The following is a 22,497-nucleotide window of genomic DNA, read 5'->3' on the forward strand; positions in this document are numbered from 1 at the left end:
CAGTACCCTTGCGCGTCGGAAGGCGTCGTCTACGGCTCCGCATCAGTCAGCGGCGGCGTGATCGCCGGGATGTCGTCTGAGTACTTAGACGCCGCCCTCGCGCTCTGACGTCAGTGCTGTCCATAGCTTTCCGCGTCAGGAACGCAGAGCCATGCAAGAAACCGACACTGGAGCCATGAAACTAGAGCCCTCAAAGGGAGATACCTTAACCCTAGACATCGATTCGCAGAACGGGGAGGATGGGTGGGGCGGTAAAGAATCTAACACTAACTACTGTTTCTTACAGATATATCGTTACCGATGGTAAGTAACTTTTGCATCTGAAAGAAACAGGTTAGTGTTAGATTCCTTACCTTAGAAGAGATACCACAGCCGAAAAAGTAATCTCTCCGGACTTCGCTGTCCAGGCAGAAGTGCTTAGCAAACGTGTGCAGCGAGGCCCACGTAGCTGCCTGACCGATGTCCTGCAGGAGGACTCCCTGACCGAGGGCAGTACTAGCCGTGGCCCAAGTGGAATGGGCGCGCAGCCCCACAGGAGGCTCCTTTTTCGCCAAGGAATAACAGACCTTGATGCACAAAACGACCCACCGAGAGATGGTCCGCTTGTGCACCGCCAGTCCCTTCTTAGCGCCCACGTAACCAACAAAGAGCTTGTCGTCCACCCCCGGAACTGACGTGTGAGTCTAGATAAAAAGAGAGCGCACGTTTTGGGTCCAGACAGTGGAGCCTCTCTTCCTCTTTCGAGGGATGCGGAGGCGGAAAGAAGGTGGACAAAGTGATGGACTGTCCGATGTGAAAGGCTGTAACCACCTTGGGCAGGAAAGAAGGACGAGTCCTCATAACAACTTTGTCCGGATGGACAGAGAGGAAAGGAGGCTTAGAAGACAGAGCCTGGAGCTCACTCACTCTCCTGGCAGAGGTGATGGCAACCAGGAATGTAGTTTTAAGAGTCAGAAGACAAAGAGGACAGTAATGAAGTGGCTCAAAGGAGAGCCCATCAGATAAATCAGTACACGGTTCAAGTCCCACTGAGGCATCACAAAGCGAACAGGAGGAAACGTGTGTGATGCCCTTGAAGAATCTATTTACAACCAGGCACTTGAAAAGAGAAGGCTGATCAGGAAGCCTTAAGGCTGAAATGGCCGAGAGATAGCCTTTGATAGTGCCCAGAGCAGAGCCCTGCTGGGCAAGAGAAAGAAGTAAGAGGGGAACCTCTGAAAGGGGGGAAGAAAGTGGATCCACAGCCTTTGCTGTGCAACATGCCACAAATGTGTTCCACCTGCAGGCATATATAGTTTTTGTGGAGGGACGCCTGGCTGCCAGAATCACATCACAGACTTTAGGAGGCAAGTCAAATGGCCTCAACTGTCGCCGCTCAATCTCCACGCATGTAGGTGGCGACTGGACAGGTTCGGGTGGAGGACAGTCCGCTGTTGCTACGACAGAAGATCCTCCTGAAGAGGCAGACGAATCGGGGTATCAACTGACATGCTGAGTAGCTCGGGATACCAGTATCTTCGTGCCCAATCCGGAACCACAAGGATGACTTGGGCCCGGTCGCGCCGGATCTTCTTCAGCACTCTGATCAGAAGTGGAATAGGCGGAAATGCGTACAACAGACCGTAGCTCCACACGCAGAGCCTCCTGACAAAGGGTCCATGACCCCAGCCCGCCCTGTTTGTTGCAGTACCACATGGCGGTGGTGTTGTCCGTGAACACCCGCACTAGTCAAGTCAAGTCAAAACTCACTTTATTCGATTAGATAAAAATCATAAAAGTATGCTATACAAATACATAAAAACATCATACAAAGCTTTAAAAATACTGTACATTTTAAAATTCATTAACAATACGTATAGAATGACCTAGCACACAAGAATAACACTGTTATCAGGAAATAATTCATATTCCTTTTTTTTAAAAAATATATGTAAATTGGAACAAAGCTTAGAAATTAATTCATACTTCCAGGTATAGGGCAAACATTTACATTAGCTCCATCTAGACTCGTATGGGATCTCTTCCGTCTAGCACGGATAGATGCAATCAAGAAATTGGCTACACAGAACATCACCCGATGATTTTCCATTAATTGTAAGAACAACAATGCTGGTTTCAGCTGTAAAAACCCCATTTCCCTCAAAAGAGGCTTGATATACTTTGCCCTGCCTTCAGAGAAGAAGGGACAGGAAAAAATAAAATGTGTCAAATCCTGATCGGAAAAATTATCACATTCACATGGAGCATTTTCCCTTGGCATACACCAATATTCATAATTACCCAACAGAAAGTGTGCCTGATTGAATCTAAATTTGGTTAGCAACCAACGATGATAAGGACGTGTAACAACAGTCAGATAAGGTTGCATTGACATTGAATTAATCAACAAAAAATGTGATCTTACTGTTGGTTTAGAGATTTCAATCGACTCTCGATCCATTTCTCGGGACCTAATGAAATTCTGTTTTACCCAGTTAATATCATCTTTACTCAAATTTTCCGGATTTGAGTATAATTCCGGGCGACCCATGAGTGCAGTAGATGTTTTGATGTATGCCAGCCATTTGATATCAGCCACTCTATCCCGCCCCAAACAATCCTTAATAATTTTATGATTCAGTGTAAGTTTGGGGTTAAGCCAAGTTCTGATCCATAATAAAAGCGGTGCCATGTTTAACATGTCCGCAATGTAGCCCATACCCAGCTCTGCATGGACCGCAAAAGATGAAGTGGATTGGGGAAGGCCCAGGAGAGATCGTAAAAATTTGTTTTCCTCTCTCTGAATCAAAGTTAGATCTTTATAACCCCAGATTGCTGCCCCATACCTGGCTATGGCCATAGTTTTGGCTCTGTAAATCGCCAAAATGGCCTCAGGAGGTTTCCCACCCAATCTTTTTGCAAAGCCAAGTATTGCGGCCGATGACTTTTTCACTGCTACTCTTTTATTTGCCACTTGGGGGGCCCAGCTGCCCAGGTCATCAAACACCACACCCAGGTATGTGAAGATTCTTACTTTTGATATTACTGAGCCATTGCACAAGAGCGTCTTGGTATTATTCCTCCCTTTCCCCACAAACATCACGTGCGATTTCTCCACATTAATTACAATTTCCAGGTTTTGCATAAAATTCCCAAAGGAGTTTAAGAGGCGTTGCAAGCCTATGGGAGTCCTGGACAGCAGCACTGTATCGTCCGCATATAGTAATACTGGTAATTTAGTACCCCCCATACATGGGACGTCTGCAGATGCCGCCGCCAAATTTGCACTTAACGCATTAATATATAAAGAAAATAACATTGGGGCCAAAATACACCCCTGTCGTACTCCCCTCCCGGATTTAAAATCAGCCGTACACTTCCCATCTTGTGACATGCGTATAGCCGCTTTCAGGTCCCTATGCAAATCGGCCATGAAGTACACCAATGCCTGGTCTAGGCCCATATCCAGGAGCATGGTCCACAGCTTTGACCTATTAACTAGGTCAAAAGCTGTGGACAGGTCCATAAACGCTAGATAGATTGACCCCCCTGCAGCCACAGTGTATTTGCTGGTAGATAGATTGACCCCCCTGCAGCCACAGTGTATTTGCTGCACCCGCACTACACTCCCCCGAACAGAGGGAAGGAATGCTTTCAGTGCAAGCCGGATCACCCGAAGCTCCAAAAGGTTGATGTGGAAAGGGGACTTCACCGGAGACCAGAGACCTCTGAACCCCACCTCTCCCATGTGGCCCCCCATCCCAGGAGGGACGCATCCGTCACCACTAGGTGCTCCGGTTGGGGAAGGGAGAGGGATCGGACAATGACCCAATCGCGGTCTGTGAGCCACCACTGCAACTGTCTCGCAGTGCCCTCCGAGATCAGGTCGTGGTCGGCTAGGTTGCACGGATGCTATGCCCACTGAAACTTCAGGTCCCACTGCAGAGCCCGCATCCGCCACCTGACATGATGCACCAGTAGGATGCAGGATCACGAAACTTGGCATAAAGGCTGAAAGATCGGAATCAGAGCCTGAATATCCCGACCCCGCTGCTCGGGAGGATAAACCCGAAACTGTGCCGAGTCCAGAACCGCTCCAATGAAGAGGAGCTTCTGAGAGGGAATCCGGTGCGACTTCGGCATGTTGATGAAGAACCCCAGCAAATGCAGGAGGTCGACCGTAGTCTGGAGGTGGGAGACGACTGTCTGGGGCTAGCCCGCCTTCAACACCCGGTCATCGAGATAGGGGAAGACTGGAACTCCTTATCTACACAGATGAGCTGCGATCACTGCCATCACTTTCGTGAACACCCGTGGGGGTGCTGGTAAGGTCAAAGGGGAGCACGGTAAACTGAAAGTGCTCGTGGCCTGCCGTGAACTGCAGGTAGCGCTGTTGGGCCAGCAGGAATGGGATATGGAAATATGCGTCCTGCAAGTCCAACGCTACCATCCAGTATCCAGTGTCTAGGGCAGCCAGGGCCTGAGCTAAAGTCAGCATCTTGAACTTTTACTTCCGGAGGAAGCCGTTGACGATCCGGAGGTCCAAGATAGGGCGTAGACCTCCTTTGCCCTTCTTGGGTACCAGAAAGTAGTGGTAGTAGCAGCCATGTCCTACTTCTTGCCCAGGTATGTGCTTGATGGCCCCCTTGGCCAAGATGGCCATAACTTCCTTATGCAGAAGTTGTAAGTGATCCCAGACATGCGGTGATACTGCGGTGGCATAGTTGGAGGAGTCGCCTCGAAGGGGAACGAGTAGCCCCTTCGGACGATTTGAAGCACCTAGCTGTCAGAAGTGATGGTACGCCAGTGGAGGAGGTGATGGCAGACCCTGCCAACCACTGGCGTCGAATGGGCCTGAAAGCTTGGACTAGGAAGGCTTTGAGGCAGATGCTGCAGGAGTGGATGTGGACTAACCAGGCCTCTGTCCCCCTGCACCGCCACGGCGGTTCCCACATCCACGACCGCGCTAAGGTTGGTTCTGCGGCTGGACGAACGTGTGGGGGTGCCCCTTCCTTGGCCACAAAAGGGGCTAAAAGCAGAAGTCTGCTGGCGCTGGCCCGACAGGCCCAAGGACTTGGCCGTAGCTCAGGAGTCCTTGAAACGCTCAAGCGCACTATCTGCTTTGTCGCCAAAAAGGCCACTGCCGTCGAAGGGCATGTCCATGAGCGTGGACTAGACATCCCCTGAAAAATTGGCAGACCTCAGCCAGGCGTGGCAACGGATTGCCACCGCCGTGGAAATCGCTCTGCCCAGGGAGTCCGTGGTATCTAGTCCACGTCTGATTGAATAACGGGCTGCATCCCCCCCTCAGCAAGTGCTTGGGCGAGCCATGCCTGGGCCTCCCCCGGACACTGGGGCAGCACGTCCGCAACCATGTCCCACAAGGAGTGGGTGTAACGGCTCAAAAGGCAAGCGGTGTTGACAGACCACAACCCCAAACTCAGCAAAGAGAACAGTTTCTTCCTCCCAAACTGGTCAAACCTTTTGGATTCCCGATCTGGAGGAGCAGTCGGGATCGCGGTCTGAGACGTGGAGGCTCTCGGGGGTATGGTGAACGGACAGAAAGCAGGGGTCGCCAGGAGCAGGGCGGTGGCGTTGGGCCACGTTCCGATCCACAGGGGGCACTGTGGAGGGCTTGGACCAAGTGCCATTCAGAACGTCTGTGAGTGCTTCATTGAACGGCAGCATAGGCTCCAAAGAGCTTACTGGCAGTTGACGCACCTCGGTGAGGAGATTAGTCTTCATGGCTGCAGCAGGGAGCTCAAGAGCCAAGGCTGCCCTGCGCAACACCACACCATAGGTAGCACCCTCCTCCGTAGCCACGGAGGGAGGAGAGATGAATCCAGTGCCGGGCAATGTATCCAGACCACTGGCCTCCCCCAGCTCATCTGCCCAGTCCCGACTTAACTGGCACTGTTGTGCCAGGGGGTCCTCAGACCCCTCCCAGGCCTTCCCTTCATCTGTGTCCTGATAAACAGGCAGAAATAACGGAGCCGGGCCATAGGTGAATTGCTCACAAACCGACGCCGGAGACGGCACAGAGCGGCGCCGCCCCAACGCCGGACCGGGGCTGGAACCTGGGGAGTCGGCGTCCGAAGACGGCGCCAGGAATGACACCATCGGGGTCGGCGCCAACGGAGGAGTCTTAAGGTCAACTGGAGTCGACCAGGATCCAGACTTGGATCCCCCGGGGCCCTGCGGCGTCGGGACCAAAGTCGACGACAGCGCTGGGACCGAAGTCGACGACAACGCTGGGACCGAAGCCCCCAACAGCGCTGGGACCGAAGCCAGGACTGCGGGCCCAAAGGCGCACCGGCAGGCCTCAGCGGAGGGAAGGGAGTCCTCATGGCCACGAGGAAGTCACGGATCTCCTCCAGCATCACATGCAGTCCAGAGATCGGAGGGTATGGGACCAGAGGGTATGGGACCAGAGGGTATGGGACCAGAGGGTATGGGACCAGAGGGTATGGGACCAGAGGGTATGGGACCAGAGGGTATGGGGGTATGGGACCAGAGGGTATGGGACCAGAGGGTATGGGACCAGAGGGTATGGGACCAGAGGGTATGGGACCAGAGGGTATGGGACCAGAGGGTATGGGACCAGAGGGTATGGGACCAGAGGGTATGGGACCAGAGGGTATGGGACCAGAGGGTATGGGACCAGAGGGTATGGGACCAGAGGGTATGGGACCAGAGGGTATGGGACCTGAGGGTATGGGACCTGAGGGTATGGGACCTGAGGGTATGGGACCTGATGCGGCTCTGGCTGAGCCACGCAGGTGGTGTCACCCGAACCCTCAACCGAGTCACGCGAGGGGAGTCAGAAGAGCGATGTCGCCTCCTCGACTTCTTCCTCCACTTACCCGAGGACTTCAAGCCCGAGTGGTGATGGCTAGACGAGCGTCGATGGCTGCGGCTCCGCAACCGGTCCCTCGACTTCCTCCTCGGCCGGGACCTCGAGCAGACTGCCGGATCTCGAGGCGCTTGCGGGACCGCTCCCGCCTAGCCTTTGAGGTTAAGGCCCGGCAGTCGAGGCACGACTTTTTGTCGTGGTTGGCCCCGAGGCAGTAGAGACACAGGCTGTGGGGGTCAGTCACCGACATCAGGCCGTGACAGGTGTCGCACGGCTTGAATCCAGGCATCCCTACCGGCACCAGGAGTCGAAACCAACTGGAAAAGGAGTCGAAACCAACTGGAAAAGAATAGCCAAAATAGGCCAAAAAGTTAGTCAAAACAGTTCTAGGATACTAGCCCTTCCCGGATCTGTGCTTGCTGGCGCGGAAAAAAGAAGAACGGATGTCAGCGCGCGAGGGCGGCGTCTAAGTACTCAGACCACGTAATCACGGCGAGAAAAAAAATCTGGATCCAGTCTGACGCCTGGGGATAGTCTAAGGTAAGGAATCTAACACTAACCTGTTTCTTTCAGATACCTGCTATCAAGAAGTAAAGTGCCTATGTACCCACTTTAGGCATTGTAGAATTACTGTACTCCTACTTTGGCACATTTGTCTAGTCTATACTTCCCTGGTATATGTTGTAAAAAGCAAACTCAAGCCCTGGAAGTTAAATGTCAAAGTGAACAGCAGCACCTTTTGGCCCATCCACAACAGTGACAGGAGAGATGGCTTCAGGCTTACTGTGTAGCCGGACTGCTGCTGTACAGCCTTTCGAAATAGCCCCTTTTGAAAAGAGAAAATCGTCCGTTTAAAAATGAAAAAGTCACCTTAAAGTGGGGCTGCTGTCTGACCTGAGAGGAGCCTTGAAGGACTAATCTGCTCCCCCTTGGACAAAGTACAAAGATGGGGTTTCAAGAGTCTGTTGACCGAATTCTTGAGTGGTTACAGAGAAATCACAAGCTGTTACAGACCTTTACCTCAAGTGCCCAGCTGACTAGTGGCAACTTAACTTTCCTCTTGGCCTATGTCTCATAACCAGAGTGTCTCCACATGGCCCAAGGCTGAGATACTGGGGACCTCAGAAATATATTTCTGTGGTAGCTTGGGACTTAATCTTGTAAATGAGGTCAAATCTTTGGCCAGGAAGAAGCTGGTTGGTGTTTCAGACCAGCGCTTCGCTACAATTGCCTTAAACTAATTACACTAAAGACTTTAAAAACGCATATCGCAGGTTTAAACTGGTGAACTACAAATCCTCCACCATACCTACTATCCCTGCACGCGACTCTATACATGGGGCAGGAGTCAGTCGGCGTTATGCGTAAGGGGCAGCCTACAGGAGGGAACCTTCTTTTATATCTTGTTGTAGTGCCTGGAGATCATCCCCTTTTGGACAAATGTCACTGATACCATGTCTAGTGTGGTGGGGGGGGAAGACTGTACCGATGGAGCAGAAGTGGCTCTTATTGATGATTAAAGGGGACACTGTATCTTTGCTCCGTGGACGAGGAGGGGGGTGGTTGGGGGAGGAGGGTGGGGGGCTGGGGTTTGTTTTTCCTTCTTTCTTCCTTCCTTTGTTACTCAGGTTTCATAATCGATACCACCTGCACCTGCCTTTTAGCCTTTAAGACGCGGCCGGCCCGGATGGGTTGTAGGCGGCTTGCTGTGTTAACGCGCCCGATGGGAGCATCTCTTGGCAGTGTTCACGCTATTGAATCGTTCTCGCCCGCATTGTGCTCATACAGGTGCGGGTGGTTGTACTCACTGCAATGTTTTCCTTTGCTGCTTAATAAAACAGAGTTAAAACATAAAGGTGACACTGAATGGTCTAGGTATGTGGAAATATGGTTGTCCCTGGCTGCGGGAGTGGCAAAACGAAATATTGCTAGGGGTTGGGGCGCAGACAACCCCGCAGTTGGAGGGATGGAAGCGTGACCTCGACTGGTGCCAACGGGACAAAGGTACTGTACAAAATTAGGGGGGTATGCTAAAAAAAAAAATGGATGAACATGTGGGCACCCTGGAGCATGGCATGATCCTGTACGGTGCGGGTGGGGGATGATTGCAACTGGATATTCCCTTTGACAGTGATTACACAGTGTTATTCATCTATGCCCCTTTGTGAACTTTCCTTGCACTGGCTTGATATGGGAGTGGAGAAAACAGTGAAAAAGACTATGTACCTTTATTTGTGCTGCATTTGATCATGTCTAACTGCGGTCACCAATAAAGTGTGCTAAATAAAAAAAAATGTGGGCACCCTGGAGGAAGGTCAAAGAATCTGAGGCAATCATGGAGGGGTAGGGAGGATGGGAATTGCCGTTTGTCCTTGTTGTTCCCCAATGATTATTTTCCTGCTAATTTCTGTGATATCTCCAAATGTGGTATATTGGTACTACTGTATGGGCTCATGAGCATTGTTAATAAAAAGATTAAAAAAAATAATACATAATCACCAGTGAACTCATAGGATTTTTGGCATTTTGGAGTCTAGGGGGAATTTGAGCTCAGGTAATTTAGGAACTTTAAGGCGTCACCATCAATAACAGTAGTGTTTATTCCTTGAAGAGAGTAGACACCACACTAAATATTGCAATTATATTTCTTGCATACATCTAAATCTGTCCCCTCCCACATGCTAAACACTTGATTAAACCCCCACCCCTCCCCCAACCTACTCTTCTCATGCAAGGTAAAGGGCTACTGATGGCACATACCATTCATACCTGGAGATATGCAATTGGTACCTTGGTCTAAAAGTGTTGTATATGCTCCATGATCTTTTCGAAATCAGCAAAATGGTTTCATACTTAAAATAGAACAGTGCAGACATCAAAAATGCGATGGGTACCAATTTAGACCTTACCTGTCAGTTCTGGCTGGACTGTACCTATTCAGGCAGAGTCAAGTCTGATGTTCATATGGCTGAGTCCAAACAGAGGTGGCATGGTGTGCAAAAAAATAATGGACTGAGATGTGGCACCACTGATTATCAGTGGGTGAAAATATTCACTTCCCTCTTGCTGGAAGGCCCCATAATACCCTGCATGGGCCTTTTCAGATGTTTAGGTCTTGTGATGCCCCACAGAGGGTCAAGGACATAAATGGTTATTTACCTACAGGAGTAGTTTTGCAGCTTGAAGAATTGTCGGCCTTCACACTCGGGGCAATATTCTGCCATCAAGTGGATGGTCTGTAATGCTTCTATACCGTGCCATCCTTTGACCTCAGGGTCTTGAAGGAAACCTTTGTTGAACTGACATTGCTCCTCCTTGTAGAGGAACTTTTCCTCCTGTTTATCTTCTGGTTATGGTGTTGTGGAGTTTTTCCAGGTACACCCCTTTGCCTTCAGGAGGCGTTTTGCCTGGTTGTGGCTTCAGAGGAATAAGTAACCTTTAAGTATTTCATCAAAGTCCTTTTTTCTACTTATGATGTCCTACATTTTGGTTTTGTGCCCGTGTCTTTCTGTCAAACTCGGGGGCTCCTTCTCTCTTTTTTTTTTTATTAATTATATTTTTATTTTATACTTTACAACCAAAGCACACATTTGAAAAGAAAAAGAAAAAAGATATTCCATCTTACATTTGTTCATCTCACAAAGAGAAGGAAAAGAAAATCCATTACATTGGTGTATAATATTGAAAATCCAGAGAATAGAATAAGCACAAATCAATAATAATAACAAAGAACCATCCGATCAACCTATCCCTGCTCTCCATCTCACCAGGGGCCCCCAGATTTTAATACCCCGAGCCCTCCCAATCCTACCTTTTCTTGCATAAATATATTTCTCTAGATTATGTATAGAAATTAGATTTGATAACCATATTTGCATGGATGGAGGAATCTTATCTAGCCATACTCTAGCTAGCATTAGTCTATAAACAGTGGTTGCAATAAACAAAAACATTACATCATTTGGAGCTATTGAACTGTTTTCAGTACCAACTCCCAACATAATCAAGCTTGCTGTAAGGGTTATCTTTATCCTTAATGAGTTATCCAAAAAGTACTCAATATCCTTAATTAACGTATATAACTGCAGACATGTAGCAAACATATGCACAATATCTGCATCAACCGAGTTACATCTTGGACAAGTAGTACCCTCAGTACCCCCCCATTTCGCAATCCTGGCTGGAGTATGGTATAGTGAAAATAAGGTTTTATAATGTTGGGCTTGCAAGGGAGCCGAACAGAGAATGGACCGACCTAGTTCCAGGGATTCATGAAAAGATTCGGAAGCAATCCCTACTTTCTCCACCCATTTATCCCTGTGTTTATCCATATCATCTGACCTGCTTTTTGACAAAAAGGCATATGCCGACCTAATAGAATGTTCCTCCCCCGTAGTTATACCTTCCATAAAATCGTTAATTTCAAACCCCGCCGATCCTCCTTGCTTATTTCTCAAAAAACTCCTAACTTGAAGGTATTTAAAAAAATCTCTTCTACTTATTTTATATCTACTTACCAAATCCTCAAATTGGACTATCCCCACTGAATTTCTTAAATTCCCAATCTGTTGTATCCCTTTATCTTCCCATCTTGCCATTACTGAATCCGCGAAAATCTCTGCAGGGAAGGATTTATTTTGGTGTATCTATTGAATCTTCCCAGACCTGTCTTTTTTAAAAAGGAACTCCAAATTTTAAGTGCAGCACTAAGGGTCTTATATGACTGTCTTCTAAGATATCCCAAGTCCGTATGGTACAGAAAGCAGTTTTCTGCCTCTTGGCCTAGTACGGCTGCATAAACTTCAGTTGACATAGTGGTAATTTTCGGTAACCCACCGCCCCCTCCTATTAACCCCTGCATATAGTGAAGTGCAGCAGCAAGATAATATAATCTAAAATCTGGTGCACCCCAGCCCCCTCTGTCCCTTGGTAGAGTAATAAATTTATAAGCCCTGCGGGTCTTTCCGTGAGCCCATATAAACCTATTTACTATACCCTCTAACATATTAAACCATTTATTCTCAAAAATTAAAGGAATTGATCTAAATAGATACAAAAATTTAGGTAAGACCACCATTTTCAACACATTAGTGCAACCAAACCAATGACAAATGTAAATTATTTATTCTTTCTAAATCGCTTTTAACCTTCGCGAGCAATGGACCCATGTTTAGCTCAACCACCTCCTCCAGATTTGTAGTAATTTCAATCCCTAAGTAGGTTGCACTATTAACCACCCTGTTATCCATACTGCTTGCAAAACTGTTCAAAACTATCTGGGTTTTGGTCTTGTTTAAGCTATATCCTGAAACCTGCCCAAAAGCATATGCCTCTGTCTCCACTCCTACCATAGCTAAATCTGGATTCGGGGTCAATATAGCCACGTCATCGGCATAGGCAAGCGTTTTCACAATACAACCATTTAATGACATAGGCTGAATCTCAGGATTTCCCTCCAGTTTACGAAGTAATGGCTCAATATATAGGGCAAAAAGCAGCGGGGATGATGGGCAGCCCTGTCGAGTCCCTCTTTGTATATTAACTATCTCTGAATATCCTCTGTTGACTCTAATCCTTGCAGCCGGATCTCTATACAAGGCTTGTATCGCAAGTACATAGCCTGGCCCTATACCATACCACTTCATAACCTCCCATAGATATTCCCAGGCGACCCTATCGAAAGCCTTCTCGGCATCTAAGAAAAGTGCTGAGATAGGGTCGCCTGTGACCCCTGCCGCATCAATCATAGTTATCGCCATCCTGATATGCTGGGTAGTACCCTTCCCAGGTATAAAGCCATGTTGTGATGGGCTCACCAAATGCTCAATACAACCTGCCAAGCTCTTTGCCAACATCTTAGAGTAGATCTTAACATCTGAGTTCATCAGCGTGATTGGCCTGTAAGAACCAGGGTGAGATGGGGGCTTTCCTTTTTTAGCGATGACAATTATATCGGCCCCTCCCCATGACTCTGGTGATTGCCCCCCCTGTTGTACAAATACCATAACCTCAAACATGTATATCAGCAAGCTTTTACTAAATACTTTATAGAACTCAACCGGAATTTGATCTGGCCCGGAGGCCTTTCCTGATGGTAAACTACCCAATGCCTCAATAAATTCCTCCAAACGTAGGGTAGACTCTAATATTTCTCCTTCCTCACTTGAGAGAGATGGGGGAGTTATATCCCTAAGATAATTGCTAATTTCTACAATCCCCCGGTATCTTCTTGTGCATACAGCTCTTTATAAAATTCTCTAAAAACATCTAATATCTTATCCGGATCTGTAGCCATATTCCCCTGCGAATCCACTATCTCTTATCTCTGCTGCCGCCCTCTGCTGCCTAGTTTTTACCGCAAGGATATGACCCACTTTCTCACTACACTCATATGCCTCCTCCCTTTTAGCCAGATATTTCTCCGCAGCCTTTCTAGAAAAACTTTCTACAGCTTCTGCCTTTAATGCTACCAGCTTTAATAACAAATGCTCCAGACCAGACTTGGATTCTACTGCAGTAACTAACTTCCCCTCCTCAATAACCAACTTTTGCCGAATGGCTTCAGCCTTCGCCCTCTCCTTCTTACGCCTTGTTAAAACGTAGCTCAATGTTTCTCCCCTTACCCCTGCCTTAAAACAATCCCAGGTTTGTCCTACAGGCGCTGTACCATGATTAATTTCCCAAAAGAACTTAATCCAACCTTCCATATGTTTCTGGTATTCAGTATCTTTAAGAAGGCTCCGCTCAAAAGTCCACGTCGACCTCTTACTCTGTATCTGAGGAATCCTAACTGTCAATACTAACGGACTATGATCAGAAATGATCCTAGGTTGTTTTTCAATCAATGAACCAGAGATAAAGGCCCTTGAGATTAGGAAATAGTCCAACCTAACCAAAACCTGGTGTGGTGCTGAAAAAAAAAGTGCTACTATCTACAAAGGGATGTTGTATCACCCAGGGATCCGTCAATGCGTTATTCTCAACCATGCTGGCAATAGCCCTAAATACCTTTCTCTTCCTTCCAACATACCCCCCTCCTACATTCAAAAATGAACTTATAGGATCATGTCAATTAAAATCTCCGCAGCATATCACTGGTTCAGACCACTGGGCTAATTCTGCATCCATAAATTGCCATATCTCAGGATCATCTTCAGTAGATCCATACATAGTTACCAGCGTTAACCTGAGACCTTTAAAACATAATTCCGCCATAGCCCATCTTCCCCATAAATCCTCCTTTTTCCTTTGAACTACCACATCCCTTCTTCTCCCTAAAATTGCCACCCCTCTTGTCCTAGATCCTTGCCTACTAGCTGCTAGAACATCGAACCCCAGCTGATTCATTAAGTATATCTGCGTTTCTTCTATGTGTGTCTCCTGTAGACATACTAGATCCGCTTGTAAAGTTCTGAGATAGGCTGCTACTTTTAACCTCTTCCTTGGGTCATTCAGGCCACATACATTTATTGAAACTATCTTACAAGACATTGAGAATTATCATAGAAAACTCTCCTGCATATCCAACTTCTGTTACCACTTCCATCCATTGTGCTTATCCAATCACCAATATCCCTTCTATCTTTTATACCCTTAGAACCGAAAAAATACATAAAGAAAATGTGCGCTAAAGAACTTAACCATCCTACAGACTGACACTGTTTTTCAACCCCCTCACCCTCCCCCACCCTCTCCACCCTTTCTGATCCCCTCCCCCCCCTTACAGGCAAATAGGTCAGCAATGACCTATGTGTGGCCACTTCTGGGTTGCGTTAGTCGCACCCCTCTCCCATCCTCTCCAACATCCCCCCCCCCTTTTTGGCCGCTCTTATACCCCATTCATTGGCCCATAGTACAAATCCAACAGCAATCCTACATTTTTTTCCCCTAGAAGCTTATTTGTTCCTCAACTCCTGAATGAACTGCTGGGCTTTGACTTCCGACATAAACATTCTAACTCTTCCCTTTGTAATGACTTTCAGTTTAGCTGGAAACAGTAGGTATGCCTCTGACCCCAGAACCTTGAACTGCGAGATCAGTTGCCTGAGCCTCCACCTCCTCTCGACTGTCACATGGCAGAAGTCTGGCCTAGAAAAAAAGGTAACTCCCTCGACCGTTCTTTTGTTGTCGGGTCTAGCTTTCTGAATAATTTCTTCTCGAAGCAAAAAGTTTCCCACATATACTAATATTGCCCTCGGGAAGGTCGTTTTAGAGCCTCCTTCTGCCCCATATGTCTTCCGCTGGACAAAGGGGAACCTGTGCGCCCTCTGGATCTCCGTCTCCCACTGCCACTGGGACTCAGGAAATGCGCCTTTTAATAGGTTGATCACAAACCCTCTAGGATCCTGCCCTTCAAGCCCTTCTGCCACACCCAAAAGGCGAACATTGTTGCGTCTTTGACGATTTTCGAAATCCTCCATCTTCCAAAGGAAATCGTCTGCCCTCTTCTCCTGTTCTGTTTTAAATTCCCGAAAGCTTCCAAAATCATCCTCCAACTTGCCAGTCCTTTCCTCTACCTCAACAACTCTCCCAGCCAGGTCGTCATATAGTTTGTTTGTTTTCCGTAATGTTGTTTGTATCTTCTTGAAGTCTTGCCTTGTTTTCCGGCTTGTCGATCTTGCTTCTGTTTGTATTTGCTTCAGCATACTGAACACCATTCCAAATGGATCTTCCTGCCTTGGGGCTACCTCTTGCTCTTCCCGATAGGTCTGAGATGTCGCTGAGTAATCCCAGACCAAACGCTTCTCAGCTCCCCTTGTAGGCGACCCTCCTCGTCTGCACAACCTGGTCTGTTTCCTCTTTTGCGTAGAGTCCTTACCCAGATCTGTTCCCGAGGAGGTAGTGGCTGACCATGACTCCTCATCGTCTCCCTCCTTTTCAACCTCCTCCTCTTCTGATATTTCTTCTTCATTCTGAGTAGAATCAGAGTCTTCATTTACTGAAAAGAAATGTTCCCTCTCCAGAGAGCATAGATCTTCCTTCTCCCTAGGGTAGCCGCCTGTCGTTTTTGCTACCACCAGGCTTACAGAGCTTCCCCATGAGGATTTAGGGGTTTTAGATAGTAACTCAGCTTCAACCTGCATTATTGCCACCAACATATCAGCATTTCTTTGCCCCCCTGGCTCCCCCTTACCGGCACCCAAATCTTCCTCAGTAATCCCTGCTGGGTCTCTTGGGGATACAGTCTGTTGTAGAGCCTCCATTTCTCCTTTCTCAACAGCGCTCGTGTCAGCGCTCTGCCCAGCAGACACTGAAGGCACTGAAAGCGGTTGCCTAGCGACAACTACCTCAGCGTCTAGCACGTCTCCTGCTGCCGCTCCTGCTGCTGCCGCGTCCTCGAGGACGCTTTGCTGATTACTGCTGATGCCGCTTTTCTTGTCGTGGGGGCTTCTCGCCGCTGGTTCTGCTAGCGCTGGGCGCGAGGTAAAAGACTCCGGTAAGGTGGGCTGCCTAAGGGGGGTTCCTCTGTTTTTAACTTTCATGCTACCTTCAGTACCAAGTTTTCCTGGCACTTTTGAGCGCGGTGCCAGTGAAGCATTATCATCGCTGACTGTCCGGGGGCTCCTTCTCTCAAAGTTTTTTCCCTTCCACACAATCAATCTCTCTTCGACTTTGAGGCAGGCTCCTCTTTTTGAAAGAGAACTCATACCACAAAGAAAATTGGCTTGCAATACTATGCTATACAATGACAAGCCATATCATGCCATAATGTACATTACAATGACAAGCCATACTATAAAATGCAGAACAACTACTCTGTTGTGCAACAAGGCTGGAAAATAAAACGAGTTAAGTCAGTATATCTCTATGTTGCTTCGGAATATAAAGATTTAACGTTTTTTTGTAGTCATTACTACACATCTGAGACCACAGGGGCATGCAACTGTGCTGTGCTACCTGAGAACCCACGAAGAATTAAGAACAAGTTTGAAGGTGGCAAACAATTTCCACGTGTATGGATAAATTGCTATTTTGTATAGTGCAAAATTCTGCGTTCAAGGAAGCACCCCGGTGCTTCAGGTCACATTGGCATTTAACGGACAGAAAACCCCACAAGGTACCCGACAGCAGAACAGACGGCTTTATAAGATATGGAGTGATACTCGTGTGGCTTGGCACACATTTTTCTAGGGAGCTCTAAAAATCATTAGGAGAAATAATATAACAATTATGAGCCGGAGAACAAATGCAGTATTGGGAGTAGACTAGACTAATTAAATATTGAATGCAAGAAGGGGGAATACATATGCTTCAGGTTTTCCTAATGTTCTTTTTATTTTAAATAAGGAATGCTCAAATTACCATATTAAGTGACATCAGTGATATATAAACAAGTTGTGGATGAATATTACATAATACATAACTTATGAAATAAAAACTGCGTCTGTCTACTATTCTTAGGTATCAGAATGGGTTTGAGTCTATATAGAATACTGCCCTTTCAGATGAAATACTCGGACAGGGTTATCTAACTCCCAAACCTCCAAATCGGAATGAGCATAACTCGATGTGGAGGGGAGAGAAACACCTGCCAGTTGTTTCCAAAACTGGTACAAAGAGTACCCTTGCTGGTCTTTTCCCACCCACAGAAGAGAAAGTGTTCACAACATCCTACTGGGCAAGCAGAAACCTATTTATTTGCATGTACCTTGCAGCCCTTAAAACGTGGACGAGCCAAGCAGGAAAACTTTTTTTTAATGCAAGAAGCCCTTCTACGAAATTATTAACAACTCTAAAAAAGGAAAATACTCTTGTATTCAGACAGTGTCAGAATACCTGGTTATTCCCAAGATAAAATTTGTTCAGCAAGGAATGATAAAACGAAGTACAAACTCCCTCACGACACATAAAGGACACATTCCGTAACAATGAAGATCACAAATGTTAAGGAAAATCGGATATCACACCAACACTTGAGGTATATCTCACATAAATTATTTTCTCAAACACATTTATATAAAAAAATTAGGACGTGTCTGAAAGGTGAAGTGGTAATAGTTAGATAATAGCAAATTTTAGATATTTGGTACATGAGGACCAGCTGACAAAATGTGTAAACATATAGAAGTTTGTTACAAATTTTTTTTTTATATATATATATATATATATATATATACACATATATATATATATATTTATTCACACACACACACAGAGTCAACAGCAAGTCAAAAGTGTTAAAAAAACATTTCTACAGTAATCATCAAAAGAACCCTACCCCTGGATCACATAATAATGTAGCTTACCACAACGGCTGTTAAAAAGTGCAGCATTCTGGAATTGTTATAGACTCCTTCAAAAACCTACAGAAAAGAGCATTTGTGAGTTGCATACTAATAAAATCACTACTGGAATCACAAACTAGCAGTCCTACAATTTTGATCGACTTATCCTGAATAATGCAAGACTATTTTATCCCAGCACGCCCATACACATCACGGTTCGCCAAACCAAAATTTAGTTTACCTACACAGTACCTTCAGTTCAAGAGAACAGACTTCACCCATCATAGCACAACCAAACATATATATACCTCATTAGTGACAGATACAACAGGCCACCCAAACGTCAACCTACCAGATAAAGCCATCCACTACTCAATCTACCCACATTCCATTAATGCAATTGAGGAGTCTGTCTTTTGAAATGGGCTCATATTTGTTTGCAAGTCAAGACAACCACCTTCATACAACAATGCACAACAAAGACCATTAAGAAGGTCTATAAATAAGTCCATAGAAGGAGCTTCATTGATGCTTGTATCAGCCACAGTCCATACAACCATTCTCTCCAGAGGAACGGATGCACATGGCGCAATCGGCAAATGCACAGCAAGGAAAGGTGTGCACCATATGGGAAAACAGAACAGGTACACACAGACCTGTGAAAAACAATAGGGTCAATGGAACAGTCTACCTAGAACAATGCTAATGGGTGGACATTAGCTGTCTTATTCCCAGTCCAAAATTGTTTTCTCAGCACTCCTGGCACACTCAACCAATCTCACATTGCTAAGTTACAGAATGACAAAGTGAGAAATTCTCTTTATTTAAGGTGAGATGTATCCAAACAATGTACAATACATCTATAGCAACAACATATTTGGTCAGCGCTTACAACAATGCTCTGTGACCTCAGTAAATGACTATTTGCCCCCCCCCCCCACCCCTCAGACACATTTTAACACTCCGACCAATTCATGACACCTTTCAGTAGAAATAGAACTGTTTACGTACCGGAGTCTGAAGAGGTGTCTTGATAGTGCCACGGCCCCTGAAAAATTAAGTTACATAAACAATGTTTCAACTGTTATAATTAAAATTTAATGAGCAGCTGCACTGAAGTACCAGCTCTCTCTCAGTTCTTTTTCTAACTAAACAAACCAAATACTTAGAAGAGAAAACTGTTACAAAGTGTATTAGTAGAAATGATGTGCCCTCAATTAGTACAGAAATAGCCCATACATCACAAACTGCCAGTAGTTTTGTTTCAGCTTAGGTAACTAAGCTAGAATGACCTGTGCTTGAACTTTTCTCTGGGCCTGGAGCAGTCAGTGGTTACTGTGAAGGAGCCATGGGTAGAACGTTGTTTCATCACTGGAGCCACTGTGTCACACTTCAGCTAGATAACCTGAACGGCGCCCTTCAGGCACTAGACTAGTTAGGAAGGTTGAGCATTTACGACTTGCTCTAGTTGTCAATTATTGTGTGTCAAACATTTTAATTCTAACCTGTAGTGCACAGGTTAGAATTAAAACGTTTGACACACAATAATTGACAACTGTTGCAACAAGCAGTCAGTGTATCACCCTTGAGAAATATTGGCAGAGATGTAATGATTAAATCATTAACGTTATGGTTGTTATAGTACAAAACCACAAACCTACAAGTTATTACTAGCATGTATAATCATACTTTGGGAGACTGACATAAGCATCGACACAAACTCGTTTGGTTTTTAAACAAAAACTTACAGAGAAGCTTGAGCACTTATGGAGAAAAATATTTAAGAAAATCAGCAATGAAATTGTACATTCAAAGGGCAATATGCCAACATTTGTCAAAATCGTGTAGGCTTCAAAGATCGATACACATGAAAAAAGTGTGTTGTTCCTCACACAGAATCTGAAATAAGCTGTACTTCAACTATATTGGTTCAGTGAAATTTCTCCCTAGATACTAGGCTATAAAAGACCAATATGTAGGAGCACTGGGGTTCTCTTTAAACTAGGGTTTGGGAGGTTCTGAAACAAATACTTAACTTGGCAGAATTAAAGGATACTTTACATGAGTCTTTGCACAATTAGAATTTTCCATAGATCCATAAAGCCACGTGTATCATACTTTGCAAGTTTATATAATGGTGATTAGGACGCCCTGCTCTGCAGGGATCCCCAGTCTAGATATTCCCTTAACAGTCATTTATGAAAATGTAGGTGGAAATATCTGCAAAAATTGACTTGAGAAGTCTAACTAATTTTTTCAGTTTGGAACAAGCCTTAATACTGCTCCCTATAGGGTTGCCTTGTGGCAGAGACATTAACTTCTCAAGGTTTTGAGTACCCCAGCAGGACTCAAAAAATATTCTAAAATGTGCAACTTAGAACCACATTGGAGTTTGATATAGGTGAGGGGACAAAGCCTTTTCTGGTAGAGACTACTGAACTGCAGATTCCTCACAATGTGAATTTCCACAGGCAGCAGACTCCAGAACCTTTAACAGTTCCCTCACAAGTTGACAAGTGGAATCATGCAGCTCTGCATCAGATATCCACCTCAGATAGAACAGGTCCTCCCAGTATACGCCACATGCGTGTGCTGATTTCAGTTTATGATTGGTCAGTGCCGAAAACCGAGCAATGAGAATCAGTAGAGGGCAGATGTTTGGATCTGGCATATTAATGGGCCCCATTATTAGTTAATGTTCTGCGCAGCATGTCACATGTGGGCCCTCCAAAGTCATAGTTAAATGCAATAATTGTGCCTATATTTCAGAAAAGGGACCAAGTTGATCCTCCATATCATCGCCCAATATCCCTTATAAACCACGGCCAAGGTGCTGGGCAGAAAATTGTTAGACGGGCTAGAGAAATGGGCTGTAGAGAAGGGCATCTTAACCGCAGTACGGTATGGATTTAGGCATAGAGTGGGTACAACAGTGTTTGAATCTCCATCTGCTGAAAGTAAATGTGTCTGCATGTCTGCATTCATGGACCCCAGTACAGCCTTTGATAATGTCAGAGGTAGGCTGTGGAGGATGCTTTTGGCAAAGGGAGCTGACCCTATGATTGTGCATATCCTTTCCCAACTTCCAGAGGATGTAGAGAGCTATGCCAGGTTTGGCCCCAAAGGAGAACGCGCTCATCCAAATAAGATCAGTAGGGGTGTCAGAAAGGGGTGCATTCTTGCCCCCTTCCTCTTTAGCTTTTATATAAAAGATAGCCTCTATGCCCAGCAAATGTGTCTGATTCATCAAGGGTGGGAACAAGGCTTCCAGTTCTGATGTACGCTGATGATCAAATTCTTATGTCACGAACTGGGTTGGGCCTTCAGATGCTGTTGGACAGATTTGTGGTGTTCGTGGATGACCTTGGACTGCCCACCAACAAAATCAAATCATACTACATGGTGTGCGGCCGCACGTTAAGTACGACCTGTTCCCTTCATGTTAGCGCCTCCAAACTACTGAGAGTTCCCACCTTCACGTACCTGGGGATCCCATTTAATAATATCAGCTCCTGGAAATTTCTGTGGAGGGCGAGATCTGTGCAACTTGAGCAGAATATTGCCTCTCTGTTCAAGTTTGCCTCCAAATTGGGGACATCACCACTGGAGGTACTAATCAAAATCTATACAGCGAGATGCATCTCAATCACCTCCTTTGGTGCAGCAATCTGAGGGGACTGCTACACTAAAAGATTTGTAGGGCACATGGCGACCAGCAAGCATGCCAGACCTAAGAGGAGAAGTATGCACAGCAAAACTGCGATCCAGTAGGCTCAAGCATCTAAAAGGTCTAGGCTAAAAAAAGCCAGGTTATAATGGGTTTGCTAAAGCAAAGCTCGGAATCCAGATAACTAATGGCCTGGGAAGATAATTATAGAGCTTCGAGATGCTAAAGCTAAAGGAGCATCCTCTTTTTCTGTCTTTTCTAACTATGGGGACAGTGACAAAGTACAGGTTAGAGGAGCGGAGTTCTCTATTAGGAACATAATGGATGACCAGCTACTTAAGGATGGGAGAGCCTTTCCCATTAAGGACTATGGGCACTGCACAGAGACTTAAATTCAATTCTGTTAGCAATGGGGAGACAATGCAGCTCCCCCAGCCCCTGCAGGGCTGACTGGGACCTGGGAATGCCTAGTAGAATGTGTGCAGCCGCATTTTGTGCCCTCTGAAGTTTCTGAATGGGGGCCTTGGGGGAACCCAGATATAAAGAGTTGCGTAGTCCAGGCGGGAAAGAACTAAAGCCTGAACTACCACTCTCATCGAGGTCTGAGGGAGGATCGCATTATCTTGTGTAGCAAAAGCAGCAGACCAAAACAGCTAGCTGATATTTTGGTGGCCTGGGGCACCATTTTCAGAGAGTCATCAATCCACATCTCCAGACTTTCTATAACTGAATTATATTCGGGAGGAATGGGGGACCAATGCAAGGCGGCCAGT

General features: G+C 46.1%; 1 protein-coding gene across 5 annotated transcripts in view; it reads right to left on the reverse strand.

The window, feature by feature from the left end:
• ATXN2L (ataxin 2 like) overlaps positions 1-22,497 on the reverse strand; it is a 976,149-nt gene that overhangs the window by 916,797 nt on the left and 36,855 nt on the right. For all 5 annotated transcript variants that reach the window (XM_078652258.1, XM_078652261.1, XM_078652257.1 and 2 more), the window contains exons 2-3: positions 19,069-19,105; positions 18,079-18,135 (exon numbers count right to left, since the gene is read on the reverse strand). In XM_078652258.1, coding sequence (XP_078508384.1) covers positions 18,079-18,135; positions 19,069-19,105 — 94 coding nt within the window. The remainder of the gene's footprint in view (positions 1-18,078; positions 18,136-19,068; positions 19,106-22,497) is intronic.

This window comes from Lissotriton helveticus, chromosome 7 (assembly GCF_964261635.1).
Source record: "Lissotriton helveticus chromosome 7, aLisHel1.1, whole genome shotgun sequence".
Taxonomy (NCBI): Eukaryota; Metazoa; Chordata; class Amphibia; order Caudata; family Salamandridae; genus Lissotriton; species Lissotriton helveticus.